Source organism: Lolium rigidum, chromosome 2 (assembly GCF_022539505.1).
Source record: "Lolium rigidum isolate FL_2022 chromosome 2, APGP_CSIRO_Lrig_0.1, whole genome shotgun sequence".
Classification (NCBI taxonomy): Eukaryota; Viridiplantae; Streptophyta; class Magnoliopsida; order Poales; family Poaceae; genus Lolium; species Lolium rigidum.
In genome coordinates, this window is record NC_061509.1 from 51,438,565 (window position 1) to 51,458,738 (window position 20,174).

Genomic DNA, 20,174 nt, shown 5'->3' on the forward strand with positions numbered 1-20,174 from the left:
CGAACCCTCAATGCCGGAGTTAACAAGCTCCACAATATTCAATGTTCATATTTAAATAACCTTAGAGTGCATGACAGATCAACATAACCAAACCAAGTACTAACATAGCATGCACACTCGTCACCGTCACACTACGAAAGGAGGAATAGATCACATCAATACTATCATAGCAATAGTTAACTTCATAATCTACAAGAGATCACAATCATAGCCTACGCCAAGTACTACACGATGCACACACTCGTCACCATTACACCGTGCAGGAGGAATAAACTACTTTAATAACATCACTAGAGTAGCACATAGATGAATAGTGATACAAAACTCATATGAATCTCAATCATGTAAGGCAGCTCATGAGATCATTGTATTGAAGTACATAGGAGAGAGATTAACCACATAGCTACCGGTACAGCCCCGAGCCTCGATGGAGAACTACTCCCTCCTCATGGGAGACAAGCAGCGTTGATGAAGACGGCGGTGGTGTCGATGGAGGAGCCTTCCGGGGGCACTTCCCCGTCCCGGCGGCGTGCCGGAACAGAGACTCCTGTCCCCCAGATCTTGGCTTCGCGATGGCGGCGGCTCTGGAAGGTTTCTCGTACCGTGGCTTTTTTTGTATCGAAGTTTTTGGTCGAGGGGGCTTAAATAGGCGAAGAGGCGGCGTCAGAAGGTCAACGAGGCGGTGACACGCTAGGGTGGCGCGGCCAGGGCCTGGGCCGCGCCGCCCTATCATCTGGTGGGCTCCGTGGCCCCCTCCGGCGACTCTCGGGTGTTCTGGATGCTTCCGGGGATTCTAAGATGCTGGGCGTTGATTTCGTCCGATTCCGAGAATATTTCCTCACTAGGATTTCTGAAACCAAAAACAGCAGAAAACAGCAACTGGCCCTTCGGCATCTCGTCAATAGGTTAGTTCCGGAAAATGCATAAATATGACATAAAGTATGCATAAAACATGTAGATATCATCAATAATGTGGCATGGAACATAAGAAATTATCGATACGTCGGAGACGTATCAGCATCCCCAAGCTTAGTTCATGCTCGTCCCGAGCAGGTAAACGATAACAAAGATAATTTCTGAAGTGACATGCCATCATAACCTTGATCATACTATTGTAAACATATGTAATGAATGCAGTGATCAAAACAATGGTAATGACATGAGTAAACAAATGAATCATAAAGCAAAGATTTTCATGAATAGTACTTAAAGACAAGCATCAATAAGTCTTGCATAAGAGTTAACTCATAAAGCAATAAATCAAAGTAAAGGTATTGAAGCAACACAAAGGAAGATTAAGTTTCAGCGGTTGCTTTCAACTTGTAACATGTATATCTCATGGATATTGTCAATGTAAAGTAATATAACAAGTGCAATATGCAAGTATGTAGGAATCAATGCACAGTTCACACAAGTGTTTGCTTCTTGAGGTGGAGAGAGATAGGTGAACTGACTCAACATAAAAGTAAAAGAATGACCCTTCGACGAGGGAAGCATCGATTGCTATATTTGTGCTAGAGCTTTGGTTTTGAAAACATGAAACAATTTTGTCAACGGTAGTAATAAAGCATATGTATCATGTAAATTATATCTTACAAGTTGCAAGCCTCATGCATAGTATACTAATAGTGCCCGCACCTTGTCCTAATTAGCTTGGACTACCGGGATCATCGCAGTACACATGTTTTAACCAAGTGTCACAAAGGGGTACCTCTATGCCGCCTGTACAAAGGTCTAAGGAGAAAGCTCGCATTTTGGATTTCTCGCTTTTGATTATTCTCAACTTAGACATCCATACCGGGACAACATAGACAACATATAATGGACTCCTCTTTAATGCATAAGCATGTAGCAATAGTTAGTATTCTCATATGAGATTGAGGATATATGTCCAAAACTGAAACTTCCACCATGATTCATGGCTTTAGTTAGCGGTCCAATGTTCTTCTCTAACAATATGCATGCTCTAACCATTAAAGTGGTAGATCTCCCTTACTTCAGACAAGACGGACATGCATAGCAACTCACATGATATTCAACAAAGAGTAGTTGATGGCGTCCCCGAGAAAACATGGTTATCGCACAACAAGCAACTTAATAAGAGATAAAGTGCATAAGTACATATTCAATACCACAATAGTTTTTAGGCTATTTGTCCCATGAGCTATATATTGCAAAGGCGAATGATGGAAATTTAAAGGTAGCACTCAAGCAATTTACTTTGGAATGGCGGAGAAATACCATGTAGTAGGTAGGTATGGTGGACACAAATGGCATAGTGGTTGGCTCAAGGATTTTGGATGCATGAGAAGTATTCCCTCTCGATACAAGGTTTAGGCTAGCAAGGTTATTTGAAACAAACACAAGGATGAACCGGTGCAGCAAAACTCACATAAAAGACATATTGAAAACATTATAAGACTCTACACTGTCTTCCTTGTTGTTCAAAACTCAATACTAGAAATTATCTAGACTTTAGAGAGACCAAATATGCAAACCAAATTTTAGCAAGCTCTATGTATTTCTTCATTAATGGGTGCAAAGTATATGATGCAAGAGCTTAAACATGAGCATAACAATTGCCAAGTATCACATTATTCAAGACATTTTACCAATTACTACATGTAGCATTTTCTGTTTCCAACCATATAACAATGAACGAAGTAGTTTCAACCCTCGCCATGAACATTAAAAGCTAAGAACACATGTGTTCATATGAACCAGCGGAGCGTGTCTCTCTCCCACACAAGAATGTATTTATTCAGAGAATGAAAATAACAAAACAAAAATAAAAGCACACAGACGCTCCAAGTAAAGTACATAAGATGTGATGGAATAAAAATATAGTTTCAGGGAGAAACCCGATAATGTTGTCGATGAAGAAGGGGATGCCTTGGGCATCCCCAAGCTTAGACGCTTGAGTCTTCTTAAAATATGCAGGGGTGAACCACCGGGGCATCCCCAAGCTTAGAGCTTTCACTCTCCTTGATCATATTGCATCATTTCCCTCTCTTGATCCTTGAAAACTTCCTCCACACCAAACTCGAAACAACTCATTAGAGGGTTAGTGCATAATCAAAAATTCACATGTTCAGAGGTCACACAATCATTCTTAACACTTCTGGACATTGCACAAAGCTACTTGGACATTAATGAAACAAAGAAATCCATCCAACATAGCAAAAGAGGCAATGCGAAATAAAAGGCAGAATCTGTCAAAACAGAACAGTCCGTAAAGATGGATTTTATTGAGGCACCAGACTTGCTCAAATGAAAATGCCCAAATTTAATGAAAGTTGCATACATATCTGAGGATCACTCACGTAAATTGGCATAATTTTCTGAGTTACCTACAGAGAATTAGGCCCAGATTCGTGACAGACAAGAAATCTGTTTCTCGCGCAAGTAATCCAAATCTAGTATGAACCTTACTATCAAAGACTTTACTTGGCACAACAATGCAACAAAACTAAGATAAGGAGAGGTTGCTACAGTAGTAACAACTTCCAAGACACAAATACAAAATAAAAGTACTGTAGCAAAATAAACACATGGGTTATCTCCCAAGAAGTTCTTTCTTTATAGCCATTAAGATGGGCTCAGCAGCTTTAATGATGCACTCGCAAGAAATAGTATTTGAAGCAAAAGAGAGCATCAAGAGGCAAATTCAAAACACATTTAAGTCTAACATGCTTCCTATGAAAAGGAATCTTGTAAATAAACAAGTTATGTAGGCATAATGCAATAAGCATAGGAAAACTAGACAAGCTCAATTTCAAAATTTTAAGCATATAGAGAGGTATTTTAGTAACATGAAAATTTCTACAACCATATTTTCCTCTCTCATAGTAACTTTCAGTAGCAACATGAGCAAAATCAACAATATAACTATCACATAAAGCATTCTTATCATGAGTCTCATGCATAAAATTATTACTACTCCCAACATAAGCATAGTCAATTTTATTGGTAATAGTGGGAGCAAATTCAACAAAGTAGCTATCATTATTATTCTCATCATCAAATATAGGAGGCATATTGTAATCATAATCAAATTTATCCTCCATAACGAGAGGTACTAAAAGACCAATATCATTATAATCATCATAAATAGGAGGCAAAGTATCATCAAAGTAAATTTTCTCCTCAATGCTTGGGGGACTAAAAATATCATGCTCATCAAAACCAGCTTCCCCAAGCTTAGAATTTTCCATATCATTAGCAACAATGGTGTTCAAAGCGTTCATACTAATATGTTCCATAGGTTTTTTAATTTTCGCATCAAACCATCCATGTCTTAAATCGGGAAATAGAATAAGAAGCTCATTGTTGTCCATTATGCCTAATTAGTGTAAACAAGAAACAAAAAGATGCAATTGCAGGATCTAAAGGAAATAGCTTCGAGCACACACACAACGGCGCCAGAAAAGTACTTTACCTGGGACCGGAGTACACTACAAGAAAAGTTCTGATAGACAACGTCTCAAAATCGTCCGCTAAGGGGTATTTTTCGTCGCCTATGGGCCTAACCCGACGATATGGGTTCTGTTGTGGAAACTGCGTCAGGCAAAGTCCTACGACGATTTTTTCGGTCCGTCGCGCTTGGGCGCCCTTCCGCCACGGAAAATCGGACCGTTGCCCAAGTGTTTCCGGGAGCCCGTTGATCGCCGACGTCATGCAAGCGACACGTGGCGGACGCGCGTTAGCCGGCGGCTAACGGCGTTAACCGGCTGAAACCCCGTGGTAGATGGTAGGCCCACACGAGGCTCCGCCACGTCTTAGCGGGCCGGCCCATTAAGTTTGCGGGCCGGGCCACCGACTTAGTTTGACCGGTCAACTATATAGGCAGGCTGGTCCATTAGTTACGTGGGCCGGGCCTAACCTCTAAGGTTGGTCGGTCAAAACTTTAATGGGCCGGCCCTCTAAGCATGTGGGCCGGGCCGAATGCACTCGTTTGACCGGTCAACGAGGCAAAAGGGCCGGCCCACAAGACATGTGGGACCCACTTTCCTGGTATCGGGCCGGCCCATTTACAAAGTGGGGTCCACATTAAAGCAATTGGGCCGGCCCAAGAAGTTAGTGGGCCGACCCAATTAGCATGTGGGTCCCACTTTCTGCTATCGGGCCGGCCCATTTAGTACGTGGGGTCCACATTAGATCAAATGGGGCTGGCCCAACAAGCCGATGGGCCGGGCCAAAAGCACCGGTGGGTCCCACTTTCCTGTTAAAGGGCCGGCCCATTTAGTATGTGGGGTCCACCATATAGCAAGTGGGCCGGCCCAACAAGATAGTGGGCCGGGCCAAAAACAAAGGTGGGTCCCACTTTCCAGTTAAAGGGCTGGCCCATTTAGTATGTGGGGTCCACCATATAGCAAGTGGGCCGGCCCAACAAGATAGTGGGCCGGGCCAAAACACTGGTGGGTCCCACTTTCCTGTTAAAGGGCCGGCCCATTTAGTATGTGGGGTCCACCATATAGCAAGTGGGCCGGCCCAACATGCTATTGGGCCGGGCCAAAAACACAGGTGGGTCCCACTTTCCTGTTAAAGGGCCGGCCCATTTAGTATGTGGGGTCCACTATATAGCAAGTGGGCCGGCCCAACACGGTAGTGGGCCGGGCCAAAAACACAGGTGGGTCCCACTTTCGTCTTAAAGGGCCGACCCATTTAGTATGTGGGGTCCACCACAAAAGCAATTGGGCTGGCCCAACACTACAAGAAAAGTTCTGATAGACAACGTCTCAAAATCGTCCGCTAAGGGGTATTTTTTGTCGCCCATGGGCCTAACCCGACGATATGGGTTCTGTTGTGGAAACTGCGTCAGGCAAAGTCCAACGACGTTTTTTTCGGTCCGTCGCGCTTGAGCGCCCTTCCGCCACGGAAAATCGGACCGTTGCCCAAGTGTTTCCGGGAGCCCGTTGACTGGCCGACGTCATGTAAGCGACACGTGGGAGACGCGGGTCGGCGCGGTTAACGGCGTTAGCCGGCTGAAACCCCGTGGTAGATGGTAGGCCCACACGAGGCCCGCCACGTCTTAAGCGGGCCGGCCCATTAAGTTTGCGGGCCGGGCCGGCTGACTTAGTTTGACCGGTCAACTATATAGGCTGGGCTGGTCCATTAGTTACGTGGGCCGGGCCTAACCTCTAAGGTTCACCGGTCAAAACTTTAATGGGCCGGCCCACTAAGCATGTGGGCCGGGCCGAATGCACTCGTTTGACCGGTCAACAGACAAAAGGGCCGGCCCACAAGACATGTGGGACCCACTTTCTTGGTATCGGGCCGGCCCATTTACAAAGTGGGGTCCATATTAAAGCCAGAGGGCCGGCCCAAGAAGTTAGTGGGCCGGCCCAATTAGCATGTGGGTCCCACTTTCCTGCTATCGGGCCGACCCATTTAGTACGTGGGGTCCACATTAGATCAAATGGGCTGGCCCAACAAGCCAGTGGGCCGGGCCAAAAGCACCGGTGGGTCCCACTTTCCAGTTAAAGGGCTGGCCCGTTTAGTACGTGGGGTCCACCATATAGCAAGTGGGCCGGCCCAACAAGATAGTGGGCGGGCCAAAAACATGAGTGGGTCCCACTTTCCAGGTAAAGGGCTGGCCCATTTAGTATGTGGGGTCCACCACATAGCAAGTGGGCCGGCCCAACAAGATGGTGGGCCGGGCCAAAAACACAGGTGGGTCCCACTTTCCTGCTAAAGGGCCGGCCCATTTAGTATGTGGGGTCCACCATATAGCAAGTGGGCCGGCCCAACAAGATGGTGGGCCGGGCCAAAAACACAAGTAGGTCCCACTTTCGTCTTAAAGGGCCGGCCCATTTAGTACGTGGGGTCCACCATATAGCAAGTGGGCCGGCCCAACACGCTAGTGGGCCGGGCCAAAAACAATAGTGGGTCCCACTTTCATCTTAAAAGGCCGGCCCGTTTAGTACGTGGGGTCCACCATATAGCAAGTGGGCCGGCCCAACAGGAGAGTGGGCCGGGCCAAAACACCTGGTGGGTCCCACTTTCGTTTTAAAGGGTCGGCCCATTTAGTATGTGGGGTCCACCACAAAAGCAATTGGGCTGGCCCAACTAGTTAGTGGGCCGGCCCAGTAGTGGGTGGGGTCCACCTTAAAGCAAGTGAGCCGGCCCAATTAGGGTGTGGGGTCCACGATAAATAAAATGGGATGGCAAATAAGTAAGTGGGCCAGCCCGTTTAGTTGCTGTTTATATGCCGGCGTAATAGGCGCTTTAGGATTTTGCGAGCCGGCACATATGTGATTTCGCTTAATTGGGCCGTTTAAGGGATGGGAATTCGTGATTTAGATACTGAGAATATTTACGTAGCATTGATTTCTGTCGGATAGCCTCACTTACCACAAGCACCAAAGAAAAAATGCGCGAAAGAACTATAAAAACTAACTAAATATTACATCAGCTGCAAGGCTTTGAAAAAATATTACAGAACCCAAAGAAATTGAATGGTAATTAAACCTAGCAATACAATGAAGCGATCCGGCAATCTTTTAAGTTGTCCATGCAGCACCTATATCTGAAACAAAGACATTACAAGTTAAGACGGCAACAATGGAAACGCAAAGACACTGCAATATTGTTTGCCAAAGAATTTGGAACTCATCATTTCGTCGTTATAACAAGATCATTGTAATGCGCACAATAAGCAAACAAAGAGTGCATGCCGCATACCAACAGCCAATATAACGAGCATGTTAGAATGAAACAGCGAGGCTTACTACTTGTCGAGTCCCATGCAAACCAACATGTTCAGGGAGTACAAAATTGGCATGAACAACATAGTAGCAGGCTATAAATTTTGTAACAACGATTGAGCAAGATGAAGTTATGATGGCTACATCTACGGAAGCGAGGAATGTAAACCAAAAATAGAAGTTACGATGGCAAAAGCTAAAGAGGAGGGAATGTGAACCAACATGTGCCAAGTGCAATTACTTCATTTTGGCCGTGAACTAAATAATACTCCCGAACTTATAGTGAAGGGGATGCAAATCAAGATGTTTCGGGATATAAACTTGTAATGAGCAACACATAGAGGATAGTTAATGCTGGAGCTTAGGATGGACCAGATACGGAATATAGTGGGATCACTCGTGAACTTGTATAAGAGGGAATGCAAACCAATATGTTCAGCTTTCCATATGTGAGCGTCATGCCAAGTCAGAGAAACAAGTCAATAATGCAGCTTTTGAAGAACAAGATGGCACGCAAAATTATTATCTAGTAGTATGACAAGTTTATTTGTACTACGGGCTAGATAGCAGAGTGATAGCATGCCAAACTAAGTCCTTACTTTGTTAGCTTACAATGAACTAGATACAAAACAATGGCATCACCTGTAGTACGGGGAATGCAAGCCAACATGTTCATGGAGTAAAAAATTGGCACAAACAACATAGTAGCAGGGCCATAATTTTTGTAACAACGATCGAGTAAGATAAAGTTATGATGGCTAGATCTACGGAGCAGGGAATGTAAACCAAATATAGAAGTTACGATGCCAAAAGCTATAGAGCAGGGAATGCGAACCAACATGTGCAATTACTTGAAATTGGCCGTGAACTAAATAATAGCGAGGATGTTACTATAATTCCTATAATTTTTGTAACAACGACCGAGCAAGATAGAAGTTATGATGGCTACATCTACGGAGCAGGGAATGCAAACCAAAATGTTCAATCGCTTAAAGTTAGCAATGAAGTAGAAAATAGCAACGTGTTACGGTCATAGCTAGGAATGAACTAAAAGAGCTTCAGACAAACAAGCATCTGAACCCAGAACATGGCGCTAAAACAAGGGACTTACATTAGGAGAAGCACTCGTGGGAGTCACAGCAGATCTTCCCGGGGTTGATAGATCCGGTGATGAAGTACGCTACATGTGCTACTTGGGGTTGGAGAGACGGCCATTACACTTCATGGTTACTCATCTCATCTGCAAAAAAGTAACGGCGCGTCGTTAGCACAAACAGGTTCCCCCAAGATTAAACAAGAACTTGCAAGCAAGCAATAGAAAAGCGACAGTAGAAGAGTTTAGATCATGCACGGCGCGGGTGAAGCAGATCCGGTTCATGCACAGCGGTGTCGGTGAGCTAGATCCGATGCGGTGGACGACGGATCCGGCGAAGCGGCTCGGTGGGGTGGACGATACCGCGCTGAAGCGACTGCGGTAGACTGCTGGATGAGCATATGGTTTCGAGGTTCGGCGGGGATGATCCGGTCCGGTTGATGACGGCGTCGATGAAGCGGCTCCGGCGAGCAGCCGGATGACGAGGATCGCGAGGGCTCGGGTAGGCCGGGGAAAGTCCGGCGGGGATGTTCCGGTGCGGTGGTCGTGGAGGTGGTAGAGAGAGGACTTGGGAAGTTCCGGTGGGTGGGTCTCGGATGAGAGAGTGAGGGAAATGAATTTTTTCGGGAGGGTATCCGGGGCTAGGGAGGTGGTGATCCAAAAAATGACGGCGCAGACCCCCCACCCACCAACCGACTTTGCTTGTCATCTCCACAGGGGTAGAATCGGAATTTGGAAGCGTGTGAAATTTTTGTATTTTGTGGGCGGGAAGTTTTGCCGCTATGAGATTTTGAATTTCGCTAAGGTCCAAGTATAATGATAAAAAAATTGTGAGACCGTACTAGTACCTCTGTTCAAGGCTGAGTGCAAAATCAAATCATCATCAAGTTGAACATCGGTTACTACCATGATCATCATCGGACTACGAAATCTGGTGACATGCATCCGAAATTGGTGCATCCGTTGCAAAGTATAATGCTAAAATTTTGAGTGACCGTACTAGTACTTATGTTCAAGCCCGAGTGCAACATCAAATCATCATCACGTTGAAAATTTGTTACCATGATCATGATCTATCTCTAAATTTGGCGCATCCGCTAAATCGGCAAAGTATAATGATAAAGAAATCGTGAGGACAGTAGTAGTACTTCGTTCAAGGTCGAGTGCAACATCAAATCATCATCACGTTTAAAATTTGTTACCATGAGCATGATCTACCTCTGAAAATGGGCGCATCCGCTAAAACTTGCAAAGTATAATGATAAAAAAATTGTGAGACCGTACTAGGACTTATGTTCAAGGTCGAGTGCAACATCAAATCATCATTACATTGAAAAGTGTGTTACCATGATCATGATCTATCTCCGAATTTGGCGCATCCGCTAAATCTCGCAAATATAATGATAAAAAAATTGTGAGAATGTACTAGTACTTATGTTCAAGGCCGAGTGCGGGATCAAATCATCATCACGTTGAAATTCGTTACAACGATCATGACATATCTCTAAAATTGGCGCATCCGCTAAATCTCGCAAAGTATAATGATAAAAAAATTGTGAGACTGTACTAGTACTTGTGTTCAAGGCCGAGTGCAGGATCAAATCATCATCACGGTGAAATTTGTTACAACGATCATGACATATCTCTTGAAATTGGCGCATCCGCTAAATCTTGCATGTGGCGCATGTCGGTGCGGAGCAACGAGCCGGTGCTATCAAGGTTGAGGCGTCGATGGCGTCATCGGGCTCTCCTCTTTTGATAGATCTTCTACATGGCGTGGCGCACCGCCCATCGAGAAGCGAGTCACATGTGATACCGAGGTGGAGACGTCGCCGGCCTCCTCGAGGCGCGGCCGCCCTTCTACGAGCCAGCGTCGACTCAAGGTATGAATCCATGCGTTGTCGCGCCCCTTCTTCCGATGAAGTGGGGTGCCTTAGATTTATTGTTCTTCTCTTACGATTATTTCGAGCCGAACATGTGTGCTCTTTCTCTGAATATATTGCTTGAAAAGCTAACCAAGTTAATTAAATTCACTTCGTTCTTAATCTTGCGTGCTAATTTTGTTATTTTTGCTTGACGATGGTGCGCGCAAGGAGATTTATTTGTGGGTGTGCTTGAGCTGTTAGGCCTAAGTCGAAATCCTCGGCTAAACGAGGCATCAGCTTAACACATAAAAAAGGTGTTCAATCTCGCCCACAATGTCCTTTTCTTTCCTCTTCCTTTATTGGAACTTGTTTTGCAGACAAGGAAAGTGGCACGTGTAATGTGAGTAAAACCCTCTTAGCCAAAATCAGCTACAAGCAAGATTTTATGTATTGTAGATGCCCCAATTGACTCTAATCCCCAATGTAGTCTTTTTTTTATGTCAGTATAGACTTCTTTACATGGCATGCATTTGCCTAATGAGCAGCATTGTATTGCCATTCTAGCCAACCTGATCGATATGTCAAGCTTCATGCACGAGATGCCATGTTTAATTTACTCCCTCACTCCGATCCATATTTCTTGGTGTAAAATGAATGTGAATCGAAGGGAGTACTTTTCTTAGATAGTACTATACCATTTCAAAAAAAATACTAGTACTTCGTACTACTACATCACAAATGCATCAAAAGAGTACTACCATCACAAGACCACCACGGTTGTACTAGTAGAGTTTAATACCGAACTTCCAAAGGGAATAAGATTACACATATGAACTTTAAACGGGACCAGGGAGCATGAGGGCCAGCGGCGGGGCGTTGAGCGGGAACAAGCCGGGCAAGACGTAATTACGGGAGGAAGAGGCCATATGCTGCGTGCTTGGCCTTGGTTGCGTGGCGGTGCTTCCCCGATGTACTTAGGCCTACACCCGTCGCATCTTTGGATCGAGCTGCGGATGTCCTTACGGAGGATTTTGCCACGAGAATGGGCAAAATAGCTCCCCGCGCATGCGGAAACGAATTTCACCACCCTTCGGCCGCTTCGAACGTAGCGGCTCTTGCGGTCCCTGCGCTCCTTGTTGTCGTCCATGTCATCGGAATATTCCTGTGAATTATAAAGTACATAATAATCGGGTGCTTAATGAAAGATCGAATAAATACTGCACTATCATAAGCAAACCTTAGAAACCCTAAAATTAAATGTGTAGAACAAGTAAATGGCAGAAGAAATCATACTAAATCACGAGAAAACCCTATGAACAGCAATGAACATAAGCCACAACAATTGCAAGTCCACTAAGTATGAACAGATAAATTAATTATATGACAAATCAAGCCAACTACATGGCGGATTAGTCGAAATGAAACTAGAATCTGACCGTACGAACCGTAGAATCAAGTACGTCTACAAGAACAAGGTAGGGGATCAAATCAATCAAGAACCAGGTTCGTGCAAACCACGCGAACAGTAATATGACACAAAAAGGATCGGGACGAGTTTCGGTAAAAGAGCGGTACCTCCTCGTCGTCACCCTCGACATCCTCCACGGAGCCGAACGTTTGGGCCGAAATCGTCGAAGGGGTCGAGGTCCGCGTCCAGCACCGGGTCTAGGAAGACCTCGCCGTGGTGGCCTGCAACGCCTTGCGGATCTTCGGCGGGAGCAACGGCGTTGCTATCCACCTTCTCCTCGACGGCCGGGACGCCCGTTTCGACCGAGGTCGAAGAATCAGACAAGCAGAGGAGACGAGCGGCCTGGGTGCCCGGTGAAGCCTCACCCGCCGCGGCGGCCACTACCGCAGAGGCATCCTCTGCGCGAGCGGCCGCCGATTGCTCCGCCTCGTACGCAAGACCTGTCTTCATGCTCTGCTGCGGTTGGAAACGAGGAAGTCGATGCCTCGGAGGTGCGGTGAGTTGATGGGAGGGGAGAGGACGAGCTCGCGAGAGACGATGAGGTCGATTATTTTATAGCCTCTGACTCTCTGTATCAGAGGGGCATTAGTTGTGGACGCGACAGACGATGAGGCCGATTAGTTGTGGACGCGTGAAGTCGTGCATGTACTCGATTCTCACGTATACCAATACTTCCAAACGTCATAAGTAATTCACAATCATTCAGAATAATATGAGACCTTAACATTTTATTGTTTGTGTCAGATATTGTCCATGAAAAATAACATCCTTCAAAAAATAAATCCCCTATGCCAATCCGGTCATGCCCGTCTACTCCAACTAGCTTCCTCGAGTAATTTGTCACCTTACATTCTTAAAATGAACCAAAATTTGGCACAGGGGCATCACATGGAAAATGATGTTACCATTCTCTCTTCCCATTTTTGTTTGAATTTTTCAAAATTGTCATGCCCTAATGGAAAAAATGTATGTTCCTTCTATGAAGCATGTATCAGAATGGCATTACCAAAACCTGGGGGTGGCGGGGCACATGGTGGTGTGATGATACATCACATTTGGACCACACAACACAATTTGGACCAACCAAAAAAATTCAACCACCCTACACAAACCCTGGTCAAAACTAGTTTGACCAATATTACAAAAGTTGTACATAATTCGAAACCGTCGAAATATACGAATCATTCAGGAGTCAATACGAAGACAAAGCAATTATGCCAAAAGACGAAGGCAGAGGAGGAACGAGTCTTGCTATATTGCACAACAAAGCCAAATTCAACTTTTCATCGATTCCAAAATTCACGGCTGCAATTAGCACACCCTGGTCTCCCGATGTCGCAATAGTTGGCTGCTTGGGAGCGGAGACACTCGACTTCCTTCTTCAACTTATCGCACTCTGTGCGAACTTTCAAGTACTTCGTCTCGAAATATTGCGCATGTTCGGCATGCAACTCCACTTCTGTTGAAAACTTTCACGATCACGGTTGCAATCACACTGACCAGCCTTGTCAGTGACCACACTCATCGGTGGCTGGGCGCGTAGTTCCTCGACTTCCTTCCTCAACTTCTTACACTCCGCGAGAACGTCTGAGTACCGTTTATCAAAAGAAGATTGCTCGGAACGGGCATTCTCCTCCGATATGGCACGATCTAAAATGCACCTGCCCACGAGGTGGCGGATTTTCTTATGAAGGATGGTGTTGTGGCCCTTGATCTGGTCCAGTTTCGCGGAGAATCGTGTTATCACATCCTGCATTGCAAATTCAACAGCAATGAAGTATGCAGAGTGCAGATGAGGGGGGAGAAATAAACAAATGGAGTGCCAACCTCTTCAATATGCCTGAGAGCTGCAAAGTCCTTGTCCATAGGAACCTCTTCAACTATGGAACCGCCATCCCTGGAAGAAAGACAGTTAAGTAGTTGGATCTGGCAGCCAGCAAGGAGGCGGCACGGCAATGGAAACATACACGGCCGAAGATGCACACACGCGCACTGGCTGCTCCTCTCCCGGAGACTGAGCATTCGTCTCTGATTCTGCATTCAGGATACCAAACCTATGCAAGAGTTTGAGGTTTCTGTTATGAAGGGTGGTGTTGTGGCCCTTTAATCTCATAATCCCTTCCTGCATGGAAAAATTCACCAATAACGAATCGGGGATCCTTTTTCATTCAAAGGATATGAAAATCATAAGATTAGGAAAAGCATAGGATTTTGTATACATTAGAGAGGGTGTATGCGCTATTTTATGGGCTATTTTGGAATGTACAAAATGAAGTCGTGTTTAATAAACCCAAATCTCATCCCTTCTTGCGGGTTATCCCTATGATTATTCACTAGATCCGTATGTTTCTTATCTCCAGCCCGAGGATCAGCAGGATATCATGGAGTCTGGGTGCAACTGACTAGAGACGGCCGCACGGGATTTTTACAGCCGGGGTGGCTGCGGTTTCCTCATAGAATTACTTATCGATGTGTTTTTGCCTTTTGGCACCCGCTCGTTTTCTATGTTTCGTTGGTGGATCTTTGTGTCGACTCTAGCTGATCCGTGAGAAGTTGTCATAATTTGTGTATGAACTGAAGAAAGCAATAAAGCAGCCATATACATCATTTTGATGCAGAGGCTGTGATATGTCCCCCATTTCGAAAAAGGAACAAACATAGGATATATTTCTATAAATCAAACAACTAATGTAGGGAAGAACCCATAGGATCTAAATGCTACACAATTCTTATAGAAGTCCTACGAATTAAAGAAGCCCTCATGCAGTACGGAGATGAAGAGGAAGAAAAAAAAGCAATGGATATACTTCGTATATTATAGTGCATACATTATTAATGCTCTTGAGAGCTAACAAGTGCTCATCAAACAACGGGTCCTCGATAGCTAAGTACGAAGTGGATCCTGCGGTAGAAAGCACGAGCCTGGAACCGTCGGCCCTGGAAGATGATAGCCGGTTTAGTTGGCACCGCCTGCCGGCAAGGACTCAACGAAAATCCGGCATGGCGATGGAAACATACCCGGGAGCTTCGTACCCACCAGGTTGGCGAGAAACGAGCGATTTCTCAACTTGGGTAGGAATGGCGCTGAAACCAGCCGCCATGGAAGAAAGACGGTTAAATTGTTTGATCCGCTAGCCACAGAGAAACTTCGGCATGGCGATGGAAACATACCGGGGAGCTACGTACCCACCATCTTGGCGAAACACGGTCGATTTCTCGGCATCGGTAGGAAGGGCGACACTTGAACGGGCGGCCCTGGAAGAAAGACGGTCAAATAGCTGGTTCTCCCGGGTAAAAAAAATAGTTGGATCTGTTTGCCTTGCTTGTAATCTGCGTTCATGGGGGCAAAGAAAGCACATGGCGATAAAAACCTACCAGGACTCTTCTTGGATTACTCTGCCCTGACCCAACAAGCCCGAAGCAGACTGAGCTTGCGATGGAAGCGCAGACTGAGCTTGCGATGGAAGCGCAGACTGAGCTTGCGATGGAAGCGCAGACATGCCTGTCCGCCGGCGCCGCTGGTACACATTCAAAGTCGGAGTTTGCAGGACTTTCAGCGGGATGGATTTCACCGCGGATTTAGTCTCGGTACAACAACGCCTCCTTCCTCTTCTTACACTTCTTCATGTTCTTCTTAGACAACTTGTTGAACGATGGATGAATCGCTGGAGGAAGAAGGAAGGGACAAGCGAGTGGGGATAGAAGGGGTCGGTGTAGAGCTCTCAGGGAGGGTTCCCGGGGAGGAGGATGAAAACTGGAGCGAACGGGACGGGGATGGGACCGGGCAATCTTGTCCGTCCATCCAAAATCAAAGGGCGGGAGCACATAAGACTTTGGGCCATTGACGGGCTGGTCCCGCCACAGGCGGACCCCAAGTTTCGAGCGATTCAATGTCAGTGAAAAGAATCTTGTTCGGGGTCGGCCGCGGAAGCCAAATCTCGGTGTCCCAAAGTCTACTAGTAGTCTACTCCTATATAGGTATAGCTGCATAGCCATCATACCATTGCATTGATCGAGATGTACGCCTTTACCACTCTGATTCAGGTCCAAAATATTAGTGTTCTCTTGTCAAATCAAAGGCCATGTCAGTTTGACGAAATGGACGTTCTTTAACTCACAAACTACTCCAAGGACATCATTTACGGACTACTCAGTTCGGCAAAAAGATTCTTGAAGCCATGTACATATTTTACTGGATCGATTTAGTAATTTGCTACAATCTGTAATATTATTTCCAATTTTCAGCAATTTATTTGAATTTTAGGATTTTACTTATAAATTTCGCTAATTGACATGTGTAGGAAAGATAGAAAACAACTAGTGTATGCATGACCAATTAATCTGACTAAATAAATCTTATAGTGGCCACTTTGCATCACTCAAACCGAGAGTGCATGTTAGATTCATATGATAGAATAATGGAGAATCGCTATGACATATGCCTCCTTGAATCCTACGGGAAAGAAATCTACGGGAATTGGTAGAGCTAGGTGTGTGATGGTATCATAGGAAAGACAAAGGAAATTTCTATATAGATTGAGAGTGCATAGCATAGTTGTCACGGATGCATATGAATTTTTCCAAGAGGTCTAACCTCTTACTAGAAATCCCATAGGGTTGTACTAGTATAAGAAAACAATACATAGAAATTTTGGAGGATTCAATTCTTCAAATCAAACAAGCTATATAGGGCGAAAATCATATCCTTTGATTCGTACAATTTGTATAGGAGTTATGTAGGATTTGACTATAGGAGTTATGTAGGATTTGACTATAGGATTTGAATATTTGTACGGTTGTGTAATATTTTTACCCAGATCAATTCACATACCACCGGTTATGTATTTTTTTGGGCTATAAAAATAGGAGGTGTGGTATATTTGATGTGTGTAGAGATAATCTCACCATCTTATAGCCACCCCTAACATTTCGAGCAAACAAAAAAAAAATCTATACCACTACCCACCTCTCGTCCTACACTCAATTCCTACACAACCAAACAACAAAAATTGGCTATCCCTAGCCAGGTGGTTGGGGATACTCTCACCCCATAAACCTATCTCCTAAACCAAACAACCCCTAATATGGAGGGAAGGAAAACCTAGTATACGATACTTGTACAAAAACACATAAAGCAATACTGGAACCGTCCACATAGAATCAACGGGCCGGAGCGGATGCCTTCTTTGGGAAGGGTCTTGCGCGGAAGCCAAGGAATCCTCTGCGTCGACAATCTGGTGTAGCGAGTAAAATACACCATCATAGGGGAACATTGATGGAGTCACTACAATGCGTCCAGAATCCGGGTATAGTCTTGTCATATCAATGGCCATGTCGGTTTCTCCAGATATAATCTATCCGTTAGCTAGTACTACTACTCTAGAGGCTGACGCCACATGCGAGAGTTGTACGAGTACTACGACTACTATCGAGTATCGACTAGTCCGATCACGTCCAAGTCCCAACTACTCAAAAATGGCCGTAAAGAAAATGCAGAAGTAGGATGGGGCCACGACAAAAGACATAGTACATCTATTTATGGACAGAGGTAGTATCATATCAGCATGCATTAGCATCTCATTTGCAACTAGTTGCACTCGCATCCTATTATCGGATATCACACTTCTGCACTTTTAAAAAATATGAAGAAAAACAAAACTGGGACACATATTATGTTGTGTATTGCTCCACAGTCACAGATGTAAAAAAAAATCTAGCTTGCACAAAAAAGACAAATGATATGTGAATAGTTAAGGAATATTATTCACTTTGGTCTTTTCTTTTTTCCACAGCTCACATATGGTCACTTTTTGAAACAAATGTTTAGATGTGCGCAAGATACAACATAACCCGTGACTATGATTTGAATTTACATTTTTTTACAAACTCGAAATGTGACATCCGACAATAAGATGAGGGATCAACTAGTTGCGAAATGTTTGCACTCCCGACCATGCATCTGAATCTATCTACTAGACTACTACAACAACATACAAAATGCACCGAGTTTTGAACTAGACATGTAACGAGCGAGTACTAACCGTTGGTTTCCAAAATCTAACGCTTGTGATTAGAGGGATTCGCGTCAAGAGATACCACAACAGACATACACTTCTTTCTAGAACCATCATGTAGCCATTATGTAGAAGAAGAAAAAGCAGGGTCACACCAATATCACACGTCCCACTCGATAGTAAGAAAGGTTCCAAGTTATTGTTCCCATTTCTCAACTGGTCATACCTTTTTCGATGGTGTAACCTACGTAGTATAAGTTATATATTAGTTGTATGGAAAGTTTGAGCAACATTTAGAACATAATTTTGTACTCCTAATTGGTCCAACATGCATGCTAAGATTGGGGTCTTCACCTTGAAACGGCGAGCGCCGAAAAGCGGGTCAAAATCGCCCAGATCCTCGAAGATATCTACAGCCGCAGCCGCTGTATGAGAGACGGAGTGGGAAACGAGTGGGGCGATGTATGAGAGACGGAGTGGGGGTGTAGTATGTACTATAGTAAGACGGCGAGACGGCGAGGTCAGAGTGATTAAGACTAGTCACAATGGGAAGTACGTAGTACGTAGTATCATACACTACTAGTTTGTGATACTACCTCCACAATGCATAGTATCATAATATGGTTCATACTTATGTCATATTTAAAGTTTTGTAGAATCTCAATGCAAATGTGTGTACATGATGTATTTGTCATGAAGTTTTCTAAGTTTTCTAGGTTTATGTGTTATAATACTACTCTCATCTCTCACCTCATAATTGATGTGACACATTAGATTTTTGCCAACATGGCATGTATGATACTACTTACGAGCCTTAAAAGCACTTTTTTGTGATGTTGATCAAATTGTACTCTAAAATTGTCACTGGACAACAGGTCGGCCTATTGCAAACTTGTTTGAATGAGCTAAAATAGTTAGAAATCTAGAAAATTTGTCACTTCAATGAATTTTCATCCTATAATGTTTACTTAATTTGAAAAACGAATGGGGACGTTTGCCATAATGGGACAATCATTTCTACAAAAAAGAATAAGATGGAAAGTCTCGCAATGTTATTTATCATGACAACATTGACAATGTCACAACCGTGGGGTGATTAGGGAATCCACTCCGCTAGAAAAAACAAACTTATATAAGGCATGTGTGGCAATGCAGTTTGTCTACCTTATACACATATCTCGATGTGTAGCTATATATGGATTTTATTTTCCAACTTTAGATGATCAGTTTATAGTTCACCATTTAATTAGAATTCATAATTTTTGGGAATAAAATACTTGGAGGTACCCTGCAAGTGTGGTACCACAAACAAAGCCCAAACATGGGTCCCAATAGTACAACATTGCGCGCATATATAGGAAGTTTGACCAAATTTGAAACCAACCAAATGAGGTAGAAACAAATCAAAAAAAATGTTGTGAAACATGTGCATGGAGCCATCACATGACATGTACTTACTACTAACAAGTAAAAAACATAAAACCCTATCATACATAGAGGTTTGGGGTGAAGAGTTATTATTCACACACATATAGAATAAATATGGACTACTTTCGGCTTTCTACCCATTAATTTGAGCAAGCTTCATGCAGTGTCCACTTCAAACTTGACAACATTGGAACCATAGCTGCTTGAGTTCGCCTCGCTAGCCTCTTCCCATATGTAAGCTTAATTAATTGGTTACACTACAAAAACCACAGTCAACTTCTGAATAATGCATGCATTGCCCCCCTTTTGCACATATGCAACTTTGCAAAGTAGGGATTTTTGGTTTACCACACATTAGTGTGTTGTTTTCTTTTATTAGGACCCATGTTTGGTAGCCACATTTTTCCAAAGCCAAAGTGTGGTTAGCAACAAAAAAAAGCTAGTATGGCTAGCCACCAAATTGTGGCTTAAAATATTAAAGCCAAACTTTGTCAAAACTTTGTAAAAAAAAGTTGAGTCTATGACAAATGGACCATATATACATGCAATGAAGTGTGATAAGCCAAATTGTGGCAAAAACCAAACACATGCCAAATAAAC

At 44.1% G+C, this 20,174-nt stretch overlaps 1 protein-coding gene across 1 annotated transcript in view; it reads right to left on the bottom strand.

The window, feature by feature from the left end:
* Window positions 1-13,540: 13,540 nt before the first annotated feature.
* Window positions 13,541-20,174, bottom strand: part of LOC124689728 (purple acid phosphatase 17-like) — a 12,973-nt gene continuing 6,339 nt past the window's right edge. Inside the window, exons 7-9 of the mRNA XM_047223210.1 lie at window positions 14,100-14,254; window positions 13,960-14,029; window positions 13,541-13,882 (exon numbers count right to left, since the gene is read on the bottom strand). Coding sequence (XP_047079166.1) covers window positions 13,541-13,882; window positions 13,960-14,029; window positions 14,100-14,254 — 567 coding nt within the window. The remainder of the gene's footprint in view (window positions 13,883-13,959; window positions 14,030-14,099; window positions 14,255-20,174) is intronic.